General features: G+C 40.0%; 1 protein-coding gene across 2 annotated transcripts in view; it reads right to left on the bottom strand.

The window, feature by feature from the left end:
- BBS1 (Bardet-Biedl syndrome 1) overlaps positions 1–20,319 on the bottom strand; it is a 1,329,035-nt gene that overhangs the window by 183,176 nt on the left and 1,125,540 nt on the right. For both annotated transcript variants that reach the window (XM_044078217.1, XM_044078216.1), the window contains one exon: positions 3,810–3,944. In XM_044078217.1, the coding sequence (XP_043934152.1) occupies positions 3,810–3,944 (135 nt within the window). The remainder of the gene's footprint in view (positions 1–3,809; positions 3,945–20,319) is intronic.

Here is a 20,319-nt window from a genome sequence, read left to right on the forward strand (position 1 = left end):
CTGTATCAAAAACTAGCAAAAACGCTGCACACAATCTAAATGTATGAAAAAGTGAGAAAAACAAGGTCCTAACACAAACACAGACCTATGTAATATCAAATATATTAGAAACTAGCACACAGGATACCACACGGAGAACAACAAGGGCCAACAAGTTCTCAAAAAACGAACTAATTAAATGGCAAAAACACTTCTAAACACTATCTATAAGGTAACTAACTCTAATATTAAGGATAACTGGCTAAAGAATCAGTAAATTGAATAACAATGAAAAAAAAAAGCTTTGAACTTAGCCACGGCCAAGCAAGAAGCACTTCTTAACTCGTAGACGCGGCAAACTATACCTAGGGATTGTACTAGTGCACTATGGGATACCTACCTACCCACAAGCCAACTAAGAGACTTTGAGCTTTGTAATAGGCCGAGTCGGAGCCGAGGATTGGCTCCGAACCCATATTTAAGAATGAAGGCGAGATGGGACTACAGAACATTGACAGTTATAAGCCTAAATTTAGAAAAAAAACTTTGATTCAATATACTGGATTTCTTTAAAGCACTAAAATGTATGGAATTCCTGATTAAATTCTGAATCTTATGTTAAAGTATGGGGTGTTACATATCAATCAACATAAATTACAAAAGGACCAAAGCAAGGTTTCCCCATGTCCCCATTATTATTTAATACAATCACAACTCCATCTGCAAATGTTATTAGACTTAGTAAAAAGGAGGATATTTTGTGGAACCCATACCCAGGAGTGAATTATTGCTATCATACAATGACATCACTTAAGAAAGATATCGCTTAACTTTTGTAAAATATTTTCATTCTGTGATTGCACTTCAGTGTTCTTCTATCTCCTGTGCTCCACACTGATATACTGTGCATATGTATTGTACTCAAGTCCACATACACTTGCAGAGTAAATCAATGCATTGAGACAGAAATGTCAGGGAAGAAAGATGTTTTTCTCTCTGTCTTTAAAATATTGTTAGCTTACATTTCACCTCCTTTGGTCAAGAATTCTGGACAAAGCAAATAGTTACTGAGGGACAAAAGGCAATCAAGGGTAATTTTAAACAGTAGGTTGTCACGTAGAAGTTAATACAACAACAGGTTTTGGCATCAACGTGCATTCTATGAACAACTGGAGGTATGAGAGACTAATATCTAGCATTACCGACTGAAAGCAATCCTCAGTGATTTACCAGAAAATAAATCAATCAATAAATAAATATGATGGACAGGACAAAAATATGAGGGAAACCAGGGATGCTCTGTAAAACTATTGGAAGGTGGGAGGTATGGCTTAAAGGTAGTATGACTGATGCACTGACAGTAATAGTACTTCTCAACTGTATGATGTTTTAAAGAGTAGCTATGATTGTACTCTTATCTGTTGCCCCATCCCTTGTAAACTACATTACAGCTCTAGAAATAGAGCATGTTCAAATAAAAAAATTAGTCGCTAAAGAAACTGTATAATTTGGTTTAAATATTTAAAAGGTCATGTAGCTAATCCCACATATACTACAATGTATAATTTTGAATTAGCCTCAGACAACTGGATATTGGACCAAAAGACTGAAAAATTCATAACACTGAAAATCCAGGGAATGACAGAAAAACAGAATTCTAGCTATCACTACTGGAGTGTTTTATTGGGGGTGGTAGACTCAAAAGCATTTTGAAGGTAAATGAATGCTATTGGAAGTATATTCAGCAAAAAAATGTATAACATTTTCAGAAAATGACAAAATACAATGTTAAAAAAATTATAAAACTTTGTTAGAAAATCTTCTAATGGAAGTTTTAAAATGGGGCTTTTATTACACATCATACAAATTGCAAAGCAGTATAAAATACAAATAAAAAATGTAACAGTATATAGCAGGTGAACTGGCAGCATATATTCTATGACAGTGACATTCTAAACTAGTTTTGAATAACATTTCATACATTTGCAAGAGTCTCGTGGTCATATATGTTTATTTTGTATAAACATTTGACATTACTTAATATGCCAATTCCTGGATGCATACTGATAACCTACTTTGGGGTCATTTAAAGATAGCTAATAATGTGACTACAATAGAATGGAAGAAAAATATACCTCCACATTTTCAAGAATGTATGTCATAAAGATACAAACACCATTAAGATAAGAGTCATTTTACTGGATTTTAGATACTATATAAAGTTGCAAAATGTATTAGGGACACATGATAATATTTCATACATATTAAGAGTCTATCTACACATAACTAAATCAATACCTTAAGATTACTGATGAATGTGATTAAAACTGACTGTAAGTGTGCTTTGAAAACTGTTTTAGTTGTTAGAAACTTGATAGTGCTTTGTGTTTGAAAGTAGTTATGATATGTTAATACAAATTATGGGTAAAAATGTCATATGAAAGGCTTCACATCTAGAAACCTTAAATAGGGAACAGCCTTAGTCCCATTTTAATGCATTCAAATACTTTCTAGCAGAAGTAGACCAACCAACTTCAGAAATGCATTAACACTGAATTCAGGAATTGCTTGGAAATGAGAGCACCAAAGGTGAACACAATCTGGAGTGAGATACAAATGACTTAACACAGAAGTCAAAATACAACAATTAATCCAATCCAAAGTATCAAGTACTGTTAAATGTAAACTACTGCCATATTGTCATAACACAAAAGGTGAAAGAATGAAGAGTGGTGGAAGCTGCCAACCAATGAAAACTCAGACCTATATGGTACGTTAAAAAGGAGCCATTTTTGTAGATTACAACAGTAGCCTGTTCATTAGCATCTTGTTGCATCAACAAAAATATGCTTTTGTTATGCCTATGACTCCCTTTCTACCAGGCTGCAACTTATTTTCAGACTTTCTTTTTAGCAGTTTCCACTACAACTGAAATTTATTTTTACATGCTTTCTCTTACCCAAAATTTAGCAAAAAATCAAGGTAATGTGTTTTATCTTAAACTATTTTAGGAAGACAGGAAGAATCAAGCCAGAATGAAATTTAATTTCATTTTTGTCAATAAAGATTATTAAATACTGAAGCATGCTGAGAAATAATTGTTTTCTCCAAAAACACATAAAATACAATTTTCAGGTTATGATCCCTTCCAAAACAAAATAGATGCAAGTACTTATACTCCTGGAAAGAATCCATCTTCACCAACAAGACATGTTTTTTAGAAGGGCATGCAATAATATTAAAGAAAAACAGCTGACCATTTTAAGGATGTACTAGAAAGTTAACAAGACTAATCACAATCTAGTCATTCACTGACCATATATGAAGCAATTACAAAATGAAAAAGGCTAAAAATCAAGCTAAAAAAAAGTTAAGACTACCTAGGCTTTTTACACCAGCAGAAAAGTGGAAACCAAACAGAGCCTAAAAATGAATTTCCACTTCAAGGCAGCTAAAGGAACAAATTGAGCTCATATTATGATTCAAATTATAACATTCTGAGAATGCCCCTTTTGCTAAAGTGACAAAACAGACTCAGGAGAGGGTCTGCCTTTAGGTTTTCTGTCTAGGAGAAAAGAGTATCAGCACAAAATGTTCATGAGTAAGGAACACATCATCTAGCAGTTGGCATCCATTATGAAGATGCCATTTCATTACTGACCCTACACAGCTGGTACCACAGAGTTGAACGAACTGTAATGAGTTTATGTTCACTTCAGAATATCATACCAGTAGCATCAAATGTGACCTACATCATTTACAGTTTTACCATTCACAGTACTGAAATTTCAGTAAATGCAATGGTCCCATTTAAATCACAGGCAACATACCTTGAAAAAAGATCTTTTCATGGTGTACAGCATTCCATCATACAAAAAGCTAACCAAAAGATTCATAGAAGGCCTGTTGACAGATGTATTCTGGATGTTTAGTGTCAGCTTGAATATTGGTCCAATTCCCTGAACCTGTAGGAAAACACAATACATGGTAAATAAAGTATTGAACACTTAAATAAAGAATATAATTTTCTTCATAGAGGAACATTTCCTTTCCTTTTCTGTCTGAAAAATATAAGGCATAATTTATTTATTGTATATGTGACATTAATGCATTATAAGAAAACAAATGTTATGTACTTACCCTAACAATGGATCCTTTTCATCCTTGTCCATCCAATACAACTGATGAAACTGGAGCTGCTTGTTGGATCCGATATGGCTGTTTGCTAATGCTCTCTGCTTTGAACTAATAAACTTCTCCCTACCATGATGCTCTACTCCCAACTAGTCTCAAATCAAGTTTGCCCTTACAATACTGTTGAAATCCAACATGAATTCAGATACAGGAAAGGAGGAAGGGATGTTGGATTGGATGCACAACGATCAAAAGGATAGTACAGTTGTGTACACTTACCATAAATGTAGATTTTCGAGTGTATTCACTGTTGCAGTCATTACGTTTGGTTAATCTGCTGGCAGGTTGCCATCAGTCGGCCTGATTAACAAAGTCTTGGGTCCTGCGTCCGTTGCTGTCCCTTCTTCCATGACGTCAGGTCGTCAGGGGTATAAAACATGCAGCCGATGCCATTACATCAGTTTTTCTTGCCCCAGATGTCAGGTGCCCCCCAAATGGGGAGCAATATATATATATATATATATATATATATATATATATATATATATATATATATATATACATATATATCAAAGTAAAAACACAAAATTATACCTCCAAACAAAAGCAAATACAGCAAAAAGGCTTTCAAGCATAATAAAAGAAAGAAGAGGTTTAGTAAAAGAAAAGCTGGGGGCTGGAGGGAGGGTAACCAGGACTGCAACAGTGAATACACTCGAACATCTACATTTATGGTAAGTGTACACAACTGTACTATGTTCATCGTGTTTCACTGTTGCAGTCATTACATTTGGGTAGATTCCCAAAGCTAAGGTTGGGAGGACAGATTTATATAGCATGAGGACCAGCTACAAGGCCCTGCAAAACAGCAGTGGCAAAGCCAGCTCTGGATTTAGAAAAAATTGGTAAATGATAATGCTTGGTGAAAGCATGAACTGAACTCCAGGTAGCAGCTTCTAGAATATCCCTGGTAGGAACACCTCTGAGAAAGGCTGCTGAAGTAAATGCAGCCCTGGTGGAATGAGATCTGATCCCCTGGGGGGATAGGTTTTCCATGGTGCTTATAACATAAATGAATACAATGGCTTACCCATTTAGAAATGGTTTGCTTTGAAATAGCCTTCCCCTCTGCCCCTGCAGCAAATGCTATCAGCAGTTGTTCAGATTTTCTTCAAGATTTAGTCCTGTCCAAGTAGAATCTGAGTTGTCTGTGTACATCCAATGAATGCAGAATCCTCTCTCCCTTGTTCTGTGGATTGGGAAAGAAAGTTGGCAAATGAATGGACTGATTAAGAGCCACACTGGATACCACCTTGGGCATGAATGATGGATTGGTCCTGTGACACCCTGTGCGCATGAAAGATGATGAAAGACTCCACTGCCATAATGGCCTGTAATTCAGAAATCCTTCTGGCTGAAGTGATTGCTAAAAGGAAGGCTGTTTTCCAGGAAAGTCATTTTAAGTCTGCAGCTGCAGCTGGCTCGAAAGGAGGTAGAGTGAGTTTCTCCAATACAAAGTTAAGGTGCCAGGCAGGGGTTGGAGCTCTCCTGGGTGGTCTCAAGTTTTTGGCCCCTCTGAGATACTGCTTTAGAAGAGGATGAGAGAAGGGGGGGGGGTGTTGTAATGAGCTGAAATGCCTGAGGCATGGATTTTTATGGAAGAAAAACACAGGCCCTTGTGAAGCATCTCAGTTAAGTATTGCAAAATCTGAGGTAAATTGGGCACTGCTGTGCTCATCCCTTGAGATTAATTCCAGGCAGAGAATCTTTTCCATTTGTCAGCATAAGATTTTCTAGTACTAGGTCTTCTCGCCTCCAAAATGACATCCATCACAGGTTTGCTGAGGGATGTTAAGGGTGAATTTAAATGATTAGTCAAGCTGCAAGATTCAATGTTTGGAGATGAGGGTGCAGAAATTGGTTCGCCTGCTGAGAAAGTAAGGAAGGTGTCTTGAGGCAGGTGCCACAGAGAAATGTGTGACACACTGCGCAGGAGTGGGTACCAGTGTGGGCAAGGTCAGTCTGGAGCAATCAAAATCATTTTTGGTTTGTCCTGTTAACTTTTAGTAGAATTTTGGAGAGCAAAGGCAGAGGGGGAAAGGCATAGACTGATACGTTTTTCCAGCTGAAGGACAGAGCATCCACTTTCCAGGCTTTTTTGTGATGAGTTCTTGTGCAAAATTTGTCCAACTGGTAGTTCTGGGGTGAGGCAAAAAGATCTATGTCTGCGCTCCCCCATTTGCGTGTCAACATGTTGAAAATCCGTGGTTCCAGTTTCCATTCGTGAGGGTCCATGAGATTTCTTCTTAGCCAGAACATTCTGCTTTCCTGGCAGGAATTGAGCTTGTAGTTGTACTTGGTAGCTCAAGGCCATGTTCCACAATGCCATGGCTAGTCTGCAGAGGGGTAGGAATGTGTACCCCCATGCTTGTTTATGTACCACATAACCGTGGTGTTCTCCTATCTTCATCCAGGTCAATTACTGATAAAGATGTTCTTGAAGGCTGTCAGTGCACTCTGTACAGCTAGCATTTCTTTTTGATTGATATGAAGGTGCATTTGATTTGGCTCCATTTGCCCTGAATGCACTTCCCTGCCAGATGAGCCCCCCATGTATAGTCTGATACATCTGCAGTTGGGGTTTGGGCGGCAGAGGGTGGTGTGAATGGTAGTCCCTTGTTTTGATGGCAGGCCTCTGCCCACCATAGGAACTTTAGGTGCAGGCAAGGAATGATAGGAATCATTGTTTCCAGGCTGTGACAATGTTGACTCCATAAACTTTTTAAGTACCACTGAAGTTTCCTCATATGCAGTCTTGCATATGGAATTAGAAGAATGAATGAGACCATGAACCCCAAGGCTTGCAATATTTGCCTTGCAGATAGCAGGGTTTTTGTGGCTACCTGTCTGAAGTAAGTCACCAAATGAATTTGCTTTTCTGGCATAAGGAAAGCCATCTGGGCAGTTGTATTCAAGCTTGCGCCCAGGAATGTAATTTTTTGAGAGGATACCAGTTCATAGGTTCATAGATTAGTACTAAGCTAACTGCCCTTGTGAGCCATTTTAAGCCTAGCCAATTATCCCTTGTGAAACTCAAACCCTGCACCTTGTGTTTGTAAGGCAAACACCTTAACCATTAGGCCATCCTCCCAACTCCTTTTTGAGATTTCTTTTTGTTTATGGTGCACCCTAGACAAGTTACAAGTCATTTTACAAATGCCAGATGTTTTAGAAGAAATGGCTGGTTTTCTGCCTGAATTCGACATCGTCCAGGTATGGAAATATTTGAATATTCCTTTGCCTGCAAAATGCAATTACTGGAACCAGGCACTTTGTGAATACCCTGAGTGCAGTAGACAAGCCAAAGGGCAGCGCAGAGAACTGATAATGCATGCAGCCTGCTTTGAAGCGTAGGAATCTTCTGCAAGATTCCCTGATTGGGACATGCAGGTAAGCCTCTTTTAGGTCAAGAGTTGCCAACCAGGCATCCTTGCCTAGCATAGGAAGTAACTGGTGAAGAGTCAGCATCTTGAATTTTGGAATGTCCAGAAAGGTGTTTAGAGTAGACAGGTCCAGAACTGGATGTCATGATTTGTCTTTTCTGGGTACCAGGAAAAGTCTGGAATAGAAACCTTGTCCCTTTTCCTCTTCTGGTACTAGTTGAATTGCCCCCATGTTTAGGAGGGAAAGTACTTCTTTCTGAGCCTCTGCCCACTGATTTGTGGGCAGGTCTGGTCACTCGGTTGGAGTTGGCAGCTTGTGGAAATGAAATCTGTATCCCTGGGGCACTATATTTAAAACCCATTTGTCCTGGGTTATAAGTTGCCAGTTTCTTGAATGAAGAGCCAGTTTTCCCCCCAAAGGGGCGGCTAAGAGGTAAGTGCTTGGTAATTTCAAAGGGAAGTCATTGAGACTGTTTACCATAGGGTGGTGCCTTGTTGTTTCCAGATTTGGAAGTGGAAGCACCCCATTGCTTAGATCTGAAAGTCCCTTGGGACTGAAACGTGGTGGTTTTGGAATGTCTGGGTTTGGCTGTAGTGGCTCTGGAAGGAGCTGGAAAGGACCAGTTCTTAGTAGGCCAATGCCTACTAAACCTAGGAGGTTGCACTTGTAAGAAATATTTCACAGTTTGCATAGATTTAGCTTTATCATCCATCTTTTTTAGAACTTCTTCAGCCTTACTGCCAAATAAGCGGTCCTGCTGTAAAGGTGCATCCAAAAGTTTTGCTTTAAAATGATCAGGAAGAGATTGCTCCTTAAGCCAAGCATGCCGTCTAAGCACAGACTCTGTAACAGCAGCCCTACAAGAGGCCTCTAAAGACTCAAAATCACATTGTAAAGTACATTTGTCAACTTGTTCAGCTGAATGCAATAAGTCCTGAAAATCTTTATTCTCCACACAGTCAGAAATCAACATAATTTTCTGTTTAAGCAGTCCCATGATATTCTGTTGATATTTTAGCATATGGAATTGACAGTTAAATGCCCTGATTGCTAAGGTTGCAGAAGTATAAACCTTTTTACCCCATCTATCCAGCGCCCTGGAGTCTCTATCAGAAGGGGTAGGATTTTTAGCAGCAGAAGCCTTAATGCCCTTGGGCCCCTGAGAAATGGTTTCAGGATCCGCAATAGGGCTTTTGAAAAGGAATTTGTGGGACTCTGGAACCCTGTAGTACCTGTCTGGTTTGCTAGGGGCTGGAGGCAAGGAATCAGGGGCCATACTGGATTCCGAAAACACATCATCAACAATATCTAGTACAGGTGGTATAGCCAAAGGTCTATGCTGAGGAAGAAGAAGGCAATCCCTAAGCCTCTTTTTGGATTCAGAGAAATCCTGACTTTCTCAGTGGAAATGCTCCCTTAAGGTATGTAAAGTTCCCCCAAAAGAGAAATCCTCAGGCGGAGAAACAGAGGGAATGGATTCCTCTGCATCAGAGTCCTCATTAGTAGGTATGGACAATTCCAGATTATTAGAAGAGTCAGAAGAAACAGAGTCCTGTTCAGAAGATTCACAGTCAAATTCAATCCTAGGCCTCTTGAAGGGAGGGGGTTGACTACCCCTGATTAGAGTAATTAAATCTTCAGCCATTTTAATCATTTGTTTTTTAGGCATAGGGGTCTGAACATGTGGCCTGGGCGTCATTCTTTTAGACATAGATCGAGATTTAGGCCTTAACACTGAAGTTGGTGTCGGTTTAATATGCAAGTCTGTAGGCCTGAATACACCCTCAGAAGCCGGTGCCTCTCAGCAGCTCCGGACTCATCCAAGGTTGAGACAGCCACGGGTTCCAAATGTGAAGCATCTCGTGGTATACCGGACTCTGAATGGGTCTCAGTAGAGGCCTGCGAATCAGAAGTAGTGGGTATCAGGGGCTGCGAAAGCGCCTCACTGAGTACCGGTGAACTGGCAACTGGCTTAGGAGAAGCGTCGTCGGCAGTTTTGGACCTCAACGGCCTGTCTCTGTCTTTTTATTTGCATTTTTTTGGTATTCCGGTAGTCGGATGGCTGACCAACGCCATTTCTGGATAATTAAACCATGAACCGATATATATTTTGATGTAAAAATGTACCGACAACGGATAGTGCGCTGATTAAATAAAGCACAAAACCGACAGCAAGGTACATCGTGGTCAGGACCTAGGCAAGGAATACAGTACAAATGAAAATCCTTATGAAGTATTTTCTTCCTAGGAGTAATACAATTATTAACTTTTACTGACATCAGTAAGGAGCAAGAAAAAGTTTCCCCAACGGGGTACTTAGCTTTACGTTGAAGACTTCGGTTCTGAAACTCGAAAACGAAAATTTCAGGAGTCGGCCGACCGGCACTTGCGAACTGCTTCTGCTTTGGGCACCACGCGGCAAGAAAGACTGATGTAATGGCGTGGCTGCATGTTTTACACCCTTGACGACCTGACGTCATGGAAGAAGGGACAGCAACCAATGCAGGACCCAAGACTTTGTTAATCAGGCCGACTGAGGGCAACCTGCCAGCAAATTACCCAAATGTAATGGACTGCAACAGTGAAACACAATGAACATCTATTGTTATGGTAATTACATAAATTTCACATCCCTATTTTATCCATCCATCTAATCTGAATGATGGAAAAGAATCCTAAGCTACCTTCTTTTTTGACTGGCATCATGACAGGATATCATTCAGGACACAGACCCCAAAGAAAGCTCTTGATCTGGAAATTACATCCAGTTTGTAATATTTGGCAAAAGTATGTAAAGAAGATCATGCAGCTGCTGCATATATATTTCTTCTACTCTAGAATTTTTGAAAAAGTCACAAATGTAGCAATTGATCTGGCGGATTGAGCCTTGGTTCTACCTAGAACAGCTTGTTTGTTCCTTACATAAATAAATGATATGTAGTCTGATAACTATTTGGATATAGTCTGTTTAGCAACTTTTTGACCCAATATGTTCAGAGCAAAGGAAACAGAACTGTTTCAAGCCTTTTCTGTTGGCCGTGGTTCTACGCAAACAGAATCCAAGTTGATGGTGGATATCCAGTGTGTGAAATAAGTATTCTTCTCAATTGGGGCAATTTGGAAAGAATACTGTGTCAAATTAATAGTTTGGGTCAAGTTAAACTCTACATCCATTTTAGGTAAAAAGTACTGGTTCTCAGGGATACTCTCTCTTTGTGAAATATTAAATGTAGGACTAGTGAGAATAGAGCATGCAACTCTGCAATTTTTCTGACAGAATTTAAAGCCACCAACAAAAGAATTTTCCAAGACAAAAACTTCAGATCTGCTGAAGAAGCTAGTTTGAAGGAATGTATTGTTAAAGCCTGCAGAAAAAGATTAAGATCCCAAGGGGGGAGTGGGGTAGGCGTACTATAAATTGTCTTTTGAGGAATGTTTACATTGTTCATGAGAGGCCAGGGAATGTTCTTGAAATCCGTAATGATAGTTAGGTAATTAGGCTAGCTGGACCTTGATAGTAGAGAAGCTAGATCCTAGTTCATAAAGCTTAGCTATGAAGTACAAAAACTCTGATACTGGAGAAGCAAAAGGGTCTAGGTTCTGAGAAGACACCCTAATAGCAAATCTTTCCACTTGCTCTTATATATTTTCTGGGTAGATTGCTTCCGGGAAGCTGACAAAATATGGACCACTGCTTGTGAAAGGCAGGGATCCGAAGCCAACATGGCAACTGGAGTTGCAATACAATACGTTTGAGACTTGGGATGTCCAGATTAGGTTGCCTAGATGGATTGGAAAATCCAGTTTTGTATCCAAGAGCCAAGGAGGCTTCTTCAAATAAGGCTTCAGCAGGGGCACCAGACATGTCTGTTCCACAGATGAGCAAAGAGAATTACAGTAGATTTGCACTGAGCTGCTTTCTGATGGAAACTGAGAATAAGGGAAATTGGTGGGAAGACATACAGCAATCTGTGGGCCACTGAGAGACTTCACCATCCCATGGGGGTTATCCCTATGGGAGTAAAAGGATGAAGTATCTGCTCCACATTGTGTTTGTTAGAGAGGTAAAGTAATGGAAGCAGGATGTGCCCCAATAAGTGAAAACTTGTTGCATCACTGTTGGGTTGCGAGCTCACTTGTGAGGTATCAGAATAGATCTGCTGTGCTTGTCTGCTAAACAGTTTGCTCTCTTTGGAACGTGCACTGCTGTTACAAATCAATGAGAATCCAATTCCTACTGCCAAACCCTCACTGCCTCTCTGTAAAGGGGATAGGATTTGTTTCCATCCTGCTTGTTGATGCACCAGACCACCGTCACGTTGTCTATTTAAAATCAAGATCAGAAGAAGGAGGTCCTGAAAATCCTGCACCTTTAAGAGGATTAGTCTCATCTCCAGAACATTAATGGAAAGACTGTTATCTGTTTGTGTCCATACTCCTTGGACCATCCTCCCCTCAAAATGCACCCTCACTCCCACCACAGAGGGGAGGTCAACATGGTGATTGTCACTGCTGGGGAAGGAAAAATAAAGGGGCAACCTGGAAAGAGATTTGGAGACAGCAACCATGAGGTTAGAAGTGTCCTGTAGGTGGAAGCGATGTGGATCAGAGGTGACAAGGGGTCTGCCAATTGCGACCATTAGACCAAGAATAACCACTGAAGGACTTTCATAAGTAGGAGTGTAAGAAAAAAAACACCGTCAGGGAGGCTGCTCTGAGACCTAACACATTCAGAACTAATGCCTCTGGCACAGACTGTTGTAATAGTAGTAGCACTGAAAATCTTAAGGCTTGCCCTCTCTACAGGGAGACTTACAATGCAAGCCTTTGCATTTAAGCAGTAACAAATTAATTTTATTGACTCCCCCTCTTAATTTTATCCCCTCTTCTAAACAATGATTTTACCATAAAATCTAAAGATAATATACAAATCAACCCAACAACACAAATAAAACTGTTAGGTGTAGAAATTGATAATAATCTGAAATTCGACATACACATAGCCCAAACAATCAAGAAAGTTAACAAAAAAGCTTGGTCTCCTTTATAGAAATAGACAGTTAATCACTAAACATATCAAAGCCACTATTTCAAGGACTCATCTCTTATCCATCCTCTTTATGCCTCCCCTATCTTAAGTAACCTTTGCCACAGCGAACTAAACAAAATAGAATATTGTTACAAGACTGCCATGTTTGCTACTGATACCTCTCATAGATCCCATCATTGCATAGCCCTCAAGCAACTTAATTGGCTTGAGATACCTCAACTACTTCTACTCGACCAACTCTCAATAGCACACAAGCTCTACTACCTTCCAGACAAAACCCTTGCTCTTCAGCATCTAATTAATTCACCCCTACACCACCACTAGGAGCCTTAAGATCTAGTAATCACAACCTCATCAATGTCATCAAACATAAAAATAATGTTGATAAATCTCTCTTTGCTCGGTCTATTGCCAAAATCTGGAATTAACTCCCAAGCCAGGTAACTTCTACCACCTCCACCTTTCAATTTAAACAACACCCCAAAATCCACTACTTAAACAACTGGCTTTGCTCATGCTACTCCCCAGGTTAATCCACACCACTGCACTGTAGTAAGGATTCGGCTAAGGTTCAAGTATTTCTTCCCCTTTTCTCATTCTATACTTGTTTATCAAAGGATAAGTTCTTTACAGTGCTGGTCAACCTGTTTAACCGATGTTATGTTCTGAACAAAACTAATAACCATCTTCTAGTGCAAAAAAAAAAAAAAAAAAAATGTAACTCTCAATTTTTTTCAAATATGCATTTGCTATAGAAATTACCTAGAAATTGTTCATCTCTGCTTATGTATGCTTACTTCTATTATTGTTATGTATACTTGTATACTTGTTTGTTTTCTTATTAAGTGGAGGTTTTCTTCCCGGGCTTCCGCTGAAAATGGATCTGTGTCCAGTCAGACTTCCCCGGTTAACAAATGTAAAATAAAATAAAAAAATAAACTGACTACCGCGCGGGGGGGGGGGGTCATGACTTTTTGAGACTGATGAATATATCTAAAAATAAAGTCGAGCTATAAAATGTAATTGCTGGCTGCTAGAAAGGATTCCAAGGTCATTGCAGGGAGAAGCCATTCATCCAGATAGGGAGACATCCACATCCCTTTTCGCCACAAGGGCCTGTAATTCAGAAATCCTTCTGGCTGAAGTGATTGCTAAAAGGAAGGCTGTTTTCCAGGAAAGTCATTTAAGTCTGCAGTTGTAGCTGGCTCGAAAGGAGATAGAGTGAGTTTCTCCAATACAAAGTTAAGGTCCCAGGCAGGGGTTGGAGCTCTCCTGGGTGGTCTCAAGTTTTTTTCCCCTCTGAGATACTGCTTTAGAAGAGGATGAGAGAAGGGGGGGGGTTGTGTTGTAATGAGCTGAAATGGCTGAGGCATGGATTTTTATGGAAGAAAAAGACAGGCCCTTGTAAAGCATCTCAGTTAAGTATTGCAAAATCTGAGGTAAATTGGGCACTGCTGTGCTAATCCATTGAGATTAATTCCAGGCAGAAAATCTTTTCCATTTGTCAGCATAAGATTTTCTAGTACTAGGTCTTCTCGCCTCCAAAATGACATCCATCACAGGTTTGCTGAGGGATGTTAAGGGTGAATTTAAATGATTAGTCAAGCTGCAAGCTTCAATGTTTGGAGCTGAGGGTGCAGAAATTGGTTCTCCTGCTGAGACAGTAAGGAAGGTGTCTTGAGGAAGGTGAACAGAGAAATGTGTGACACACTGCGCAGGAGTGGGTACCAGTGTTGGCAAAACCAGTCTGGAGCAATGAAAATCATTTTTGGTTTGTCCTGTTGACTTTTAGTAGAACTTTGGAGAGCAAAGGCAGAGGGGGGAAAGGCATAGACTGATACGTTTTTCCAGCTGAAGGACAGAGCATCCACTTTCCAGGCTTTTTTGTGATGAGTTCTTGTGCAAAATTTGTCCAACTGGTAGTTCTGGGGTGAGGCAAAAAGATCTATGTCTGGGCTCCCCCATTTGCGTGTCAACATGTTGAAAATCTGTGGTTCAAGTTTCCATTCGTGAGGGTCCATGAGATTTCTTCTTAGTTCGTCTGCCAGAACATTCTGCTTTCCTGGCAGGAATTGAGCTTGTAGTTGTACTTGGTAGCTCAAGGCCATGTTCCACAATGCCATGGCTAGTCTGCAGAGGGGGTAGGAATGTGTACCCCCCTGCTTGCTTATGTACCACATAACCGTGGTGTTGTCCGTCTTTATCAGTAATTGTCCTGGATGAAGATAGTCCTTGAAGGCTGTCAGTGCACTCTGTACAGCTAGCATTTCTTTTTGATTGATATGAAGGTGCATTTGATTTGGGCTCCATTTACCCTGAATGCACTTCCCTGCCAGATGAGCCCCCCATGCATATTCTGATACGTCTGCAGTTAGGGTTTGGGCGGCAGAAGGTGGTGTGAATGGCAGTCCCTTGTTTTGATGGCAGGCCTCTGCCCACCATAGGAACTTTAGGCGCAGGCAAGGAATGATAGGAATCATTGTTTCCAGGCTGTGACAATGTTGACTCCATAAACTTTTTAAGTACCACTGAAGTTTCCTCATATGCAGTCTTGCATATGGAATTAGAAGAATGCATGAGGCCATGAACCCCAAGGCTTGCAGTATTTGCCTTGCAGATAGCAAGGTTTTTGTGGCTACCTGTCTAAAGTAAGTCACCAAATGAATTTGCTTTTCTGGCATAAGGAAAGCCATCTGGGCAGTTGTATTCAAGCTTGCACCCAGGATTGTTGTTTTTTGAGAGGATACCAATTCATAGGTTCATAGATTAGTACTAAGCTAACTGCCCTTGCGAGCCATTTTAAGCCTAGCCAATTATGCCTTGCGAAACTCAAACCCTGCACTTTGTGTTTGTAAGGCAAACACCTTAACCATTAGGCCACCCTCCCAACTCCTTTTTGAGATTTCTTTTTGTTTATGGTGTACCCTAGACAGGTTAGAAGTCTTTTTACAAACTTTTTTCAAACGCCAGATGTTTTAGAAGAATGGGCTGGCTTTCTGCCTGAATTAGACAATCGTCCAGGTATGGAAATATTTGAATATTCCTTTGACTGCCAAATGCAATTACTGGAGCCAGGCACTTTGTGAATACCCTGGGTGCAGTAGACAAGCCAAAGGGCAGCGCAGAGAACTGATAATGCATGCAGCCTGCTTTGAAGCGTAGGAATCTTCTGCAAGATTCCCTGATTGGGACATGCAAGTAAGCCTCTTTTAGGTCAAGAGTTGCCAACCAGGCATCCTTGCCTAGCATAGGAAGTAACTGGTGAAGAGTCAGCATCTTGAATTTTGGAATTGAACATTCTTTACTTAATAAAGGCCTTGGTTTTATCCCAGGATTTTTCATTGATGAAAGCTCATTAGTGTCTGATACCATAGAGTTTTGTAGAAAAATCAACCTCAAATTGTTTTTCAAACAACAGGATAAGTCTGATGGTACTCAAAGATCATCTGATTTTAGATTTCATAAATCAACATTCAATTCTCCCATGGATAAACATGTTGCTGTTTTTCAGCAGGCTGTAATTAAGGATATACACTTTCATCTAGGTTCAGAGGATAGTATGAGGCACAATCTCTCCAAGAAAGAGCAACTAGCCTTAACACAACTCAAAAACAACACTGATACTGTCATCATTCCTGCTGACAAAGGGGATGCGGTGGTCGTCATGGATACCGATTGTTATCGGGATGAAGGTTACAGACAGCTATCTAACCATCATCATTATATGAAAATGGATATGGACCCCACACCCAGTTTCCAACATGAAATTCATGATTTCCTGGAGCAAGCAGTAGAAGCAGGTATCACTTCAGATAAAACTAAAACACACTTGATAGTCAAAGATCCTGCCAAGCAATACCTCTATTTATTACCTAAAATTCACAAATCTGTCCATAAACCACCAGGTAGACCAATAGTATCTGGAATTGGGTCACTTACTGAACCGTTATCTATTTTTCTTACCGAAAAACTTAAACCGCTACTACCACTTATTCGAGCTGGAATTCAGGATACCACGGAATTCCTACAGATTGTATCGGAATCTCAATTGGAACCTGAATGGTTTATGTGCACGCTTGATGTAAAATCTTTATATACCAGTATCCCACATTGGGCGGGCTTAATGGCTCTGGAGTTTTGGTTAAATAAATCCAACATGTATCCACCAGGGTTGAATACACTACTAGTATGCTTGGCTGAGCACGTTCTCACCAAAAATGTGTTCTACTTCCAACAAGATTGCTATTGGCAACTTCAAGGCACGGCTATGGGTGCTTCATTCACACCCATTTACGCGGATCTTTTTATGGGCTATATTGAAGAACAGATCATTTATGATCCAATGCATAACATATACTTACCAGAGATTGACATATGGAGAAGATACCTGGACAACTGCTGGCTAGTGTGGAAAGGAGGTGACGACTATCTCCAGGAATTTATTGAGCATCTCAATGGGAATATTTGGGGCATCGAATTCACTGTGGAATATCATAAGAAGGAAATACATTTTCTGGATGTCCATTTATCAAGAGAATTGGACAATACACTCAAAACTTCTGTTCACAGAATATTTCCGCAATATAACACCCTTCTGCATGCAGACAGTCTCCATCCAAAACATATTATTAAAAATATACCAAAATCTCAGTTTCTCCGTATTAAAAGAATATGTTCTTCTGAGGAGGATCTCAATACACACCAGGATGACTTAACGAACAGATTTCTGTCCAGGGGATATCCCCCGGAGATTATTAATTCTGCAGCCAATTGGAGCAGTAATAAACCCAGGGACTCCCTTCTGCAGTATCAAACGAGACGGAAAGAGACAAGTGCTGATACATGTAGATTCATTACAACCTATGGCAGGAACAGTAGAAACCTGATAAATATTATTAACAATCATTGGAACATACTCAACTCACATCCCCTTTTAGAAGGTTACCTTGGGGAACGGTGTTACTTTTCATATAGGAAGGGCAAAACACTTGGGTCTCACTTCTCACATTATAAAAAAGCAAGTTCTAAGGATGACACTCTCTATCAGAGGACTCTTACAGGGGACAAACTCACTGGTATATTTCCCTGTGGTCATTGCAGTTTCTGTAGTTATATTTTTAAATCCAACAGTTTCACCAGTAAAAACACTGGTCACATTTACAATATTGAATTTTTTGGTAATTGTAGCTCTGATTGGATTATTTATCTTGCTACATGTACTTGTCAGGCCTTTTATGTTGGACAAACTTCAAGGCAGTTCCGCACAAGGATTTCAGAACACCTAGGGGACATCAGAAATCACAGGATAACTAACGCATTATACAGACACACAATCAAGCATTCCACTGCAAAATTCTCTTTCACCATTATTGATCATATAACTGGAAACCGATCATTCAAAACAGGGTGGCATGACATTCTAAATAAGAAAGAGAAAAGATGGATCATTAAACTTGGGGGTCTTTTCCCTCCGGGATTGAATGACAAATTATGATCCATGCCCTTATCCAGTATCCTTCACTGAATAAACACAATTCTTATTTATTTGTTTTGGAGACATCATCTTTTCTGAATGACATTTCCACTATATTATGGTAACATTCTTTTTCAATCATTATGTTCTTTGGTATAGTTATTTATACATGACTACAATATTTGCAATTTATTTGTATCTATGAACATAACTGAAATATTAAGAATTGATTTATACCATCATTCCATTTTCTATGTTAACATACTGTTTGGTTTTTTCCACATTACTGTCTTATTAACCAGGTTTGGTTTTTGTTAACTACAGGAAGTGATGTCATTCTTTTCTTGAATTTTGGAAGCTATTTAAGCAGGTGATTTTTTCAAACACATGGAATATACTACTGAAGAAAGCATTATGCTGAAACCGGTCTAGTTTCAGTTGAATAAAATTTATATCCTCAGATCTTCCATGGTGCTGGCTTTTTTCTTTTTTTTCTTTTTCTTTTTTGGATCAACATGCAAGTAAGCCTCTTTTAGGTCAAGAGTTGCCAACCAGGCATCCTTGCCTAGCATAGGAAGTAACTGGTGTAGAGTCAGCATCTTGAATTTTGGAATGTCCAGAAAGGTGTTTAGAGTAGACAGGTCCAGAATTGGATGCCATGATTTGTCTTTTCTGGGTACCAGGAAAAATCTGGAATAGAAACCTTGTCCCTTTTCTTCTTCTGGTACTAGCTGAATTGCCCCCATGTTTAGGAGGAAAAGTACTTCTTTCTGAGCCTCAGCCCACTGATTTGGGGGCAGGTCTGGCCACCCAGTTGGAGATGGCAGCTTGTGGAAATGAAATCTGTATCCCTGGGACACTATATTTAAAACTCACTTGTCCTGGGTTATAAGTTGCCAGTTTCCTGAATGAAGAGCCAGTTTTCCCCCCAAAGGGGCGGCTAAGAGGTAAGTGCTTGGTAATTTCAAAGGGAAGTCATTGAGACTGTTTACCATAGGGTGGTGCCTTGTTGTTTCCAGATTTGGAAGTGGAAGCACCCCATTGCTTAGATCTGAAAGTCCCTTGGGACTGAAACCTGGTGGTTAATGTCTGGGTTTGGCTGTAGTGGCTCTGGAAGGAGCTGGAAAGGACCAGTTCTTAGTAGGCCAATGCCTACTAAATCTAGAAGGTTGCACTTGTAAGAAATATTTCACAGTTTGCATAGATTTACCTTCATCATCCATCTTTTTTAGAACTTCTTCGGCCTTATTGCCAAATAAGCGGTCCTGCTATAAAGGCATCCAAAAGTTTTGCTTTAAAATGATCAGGCAGAGAATGCTCCTTAAGCCAAGCATGCCTTCTAAGCACAGACCCTGTAACAGCAGCCCTACAAGAGGCCTCTAAAGAATCAAAATCACATTGCAAAGTATGTTTTCCAACTTGTTCAGCTGAATGCAATAAGTCCTGCAAATCTTTATTCTCCACACAGTCAGAAATCAACATAATTTTCTGTTTAAGCAGTCCCATGATATGCTGTTGATATTTTAGCATATGGAATTGACAGTTTAATGCCCTGATTGCTAAGGTTGCAGAAGTATAAACCTTTTTACCCCATCTATCCAGCGCCCTGGAGTCTCTATCAGAAGGGGTAGGATTTTTAGCAGTAGAAGCCTTAATGTCCTTGGGCCCCTGAGAAAGGGTTTCAGGATCTGCAATAGGGCTTTTGAAAAGGAATTTGTGGGACTCTGGAACCCTGTAGTACCTGTTTGGTTTGCTAGGGGCTGGAGGCAAGGAATCAGGGGCCATACTGGATTCCGAAAACACATCATCAACAATATCTAGTAAAGGTGGTATAGCCAAAGGCCTATGCTGAGGAAGAAGAAGGCAATCCCTAAGCCTCTTTTTGGATTCAGAGAAATCCTGACTCTGACTTTCTCAGTGGAAATGCTCCCTTAAGATATGTAAAGTTCCCCCAAAAGAGAAATCCTCAGGCGGAGAAACAGAGGAAATGGATTCCTCTGCATCAGAGTCCTCATAAGTAGGTATGGACAATTCCAGATTATTAGAAGAGTCAGAAGAAACAGAGTCCTGTTCAGAAAATTCTCAGTCAAATTCAATCCTAGGCCTCTTGGAGGGAGGGGGTTGACTACCCCTGATTAGAGTAATTAAATCTTCAGCCATTTTGATAATTTGTTTTTAGGCATAAGGGTGTAAACATGTGGCCTGGGCATCATTTATTTAGACATAGATCGAGATTTAG

This window comes from Protopterus annectens, chromosome 7.part0, assembly GCF_019279795.1.
Source record: "Protopterus annectens isolate FY-2018-M chromosome 7.part0, PAN1.0, whole genome shotgun sequence".
NCBI classification, from domain to species: Eukaryota; Metazoa; Chordata; order Ceratodontiformes; family Protopteridae; genus Protopterus; species Protopterus annectens.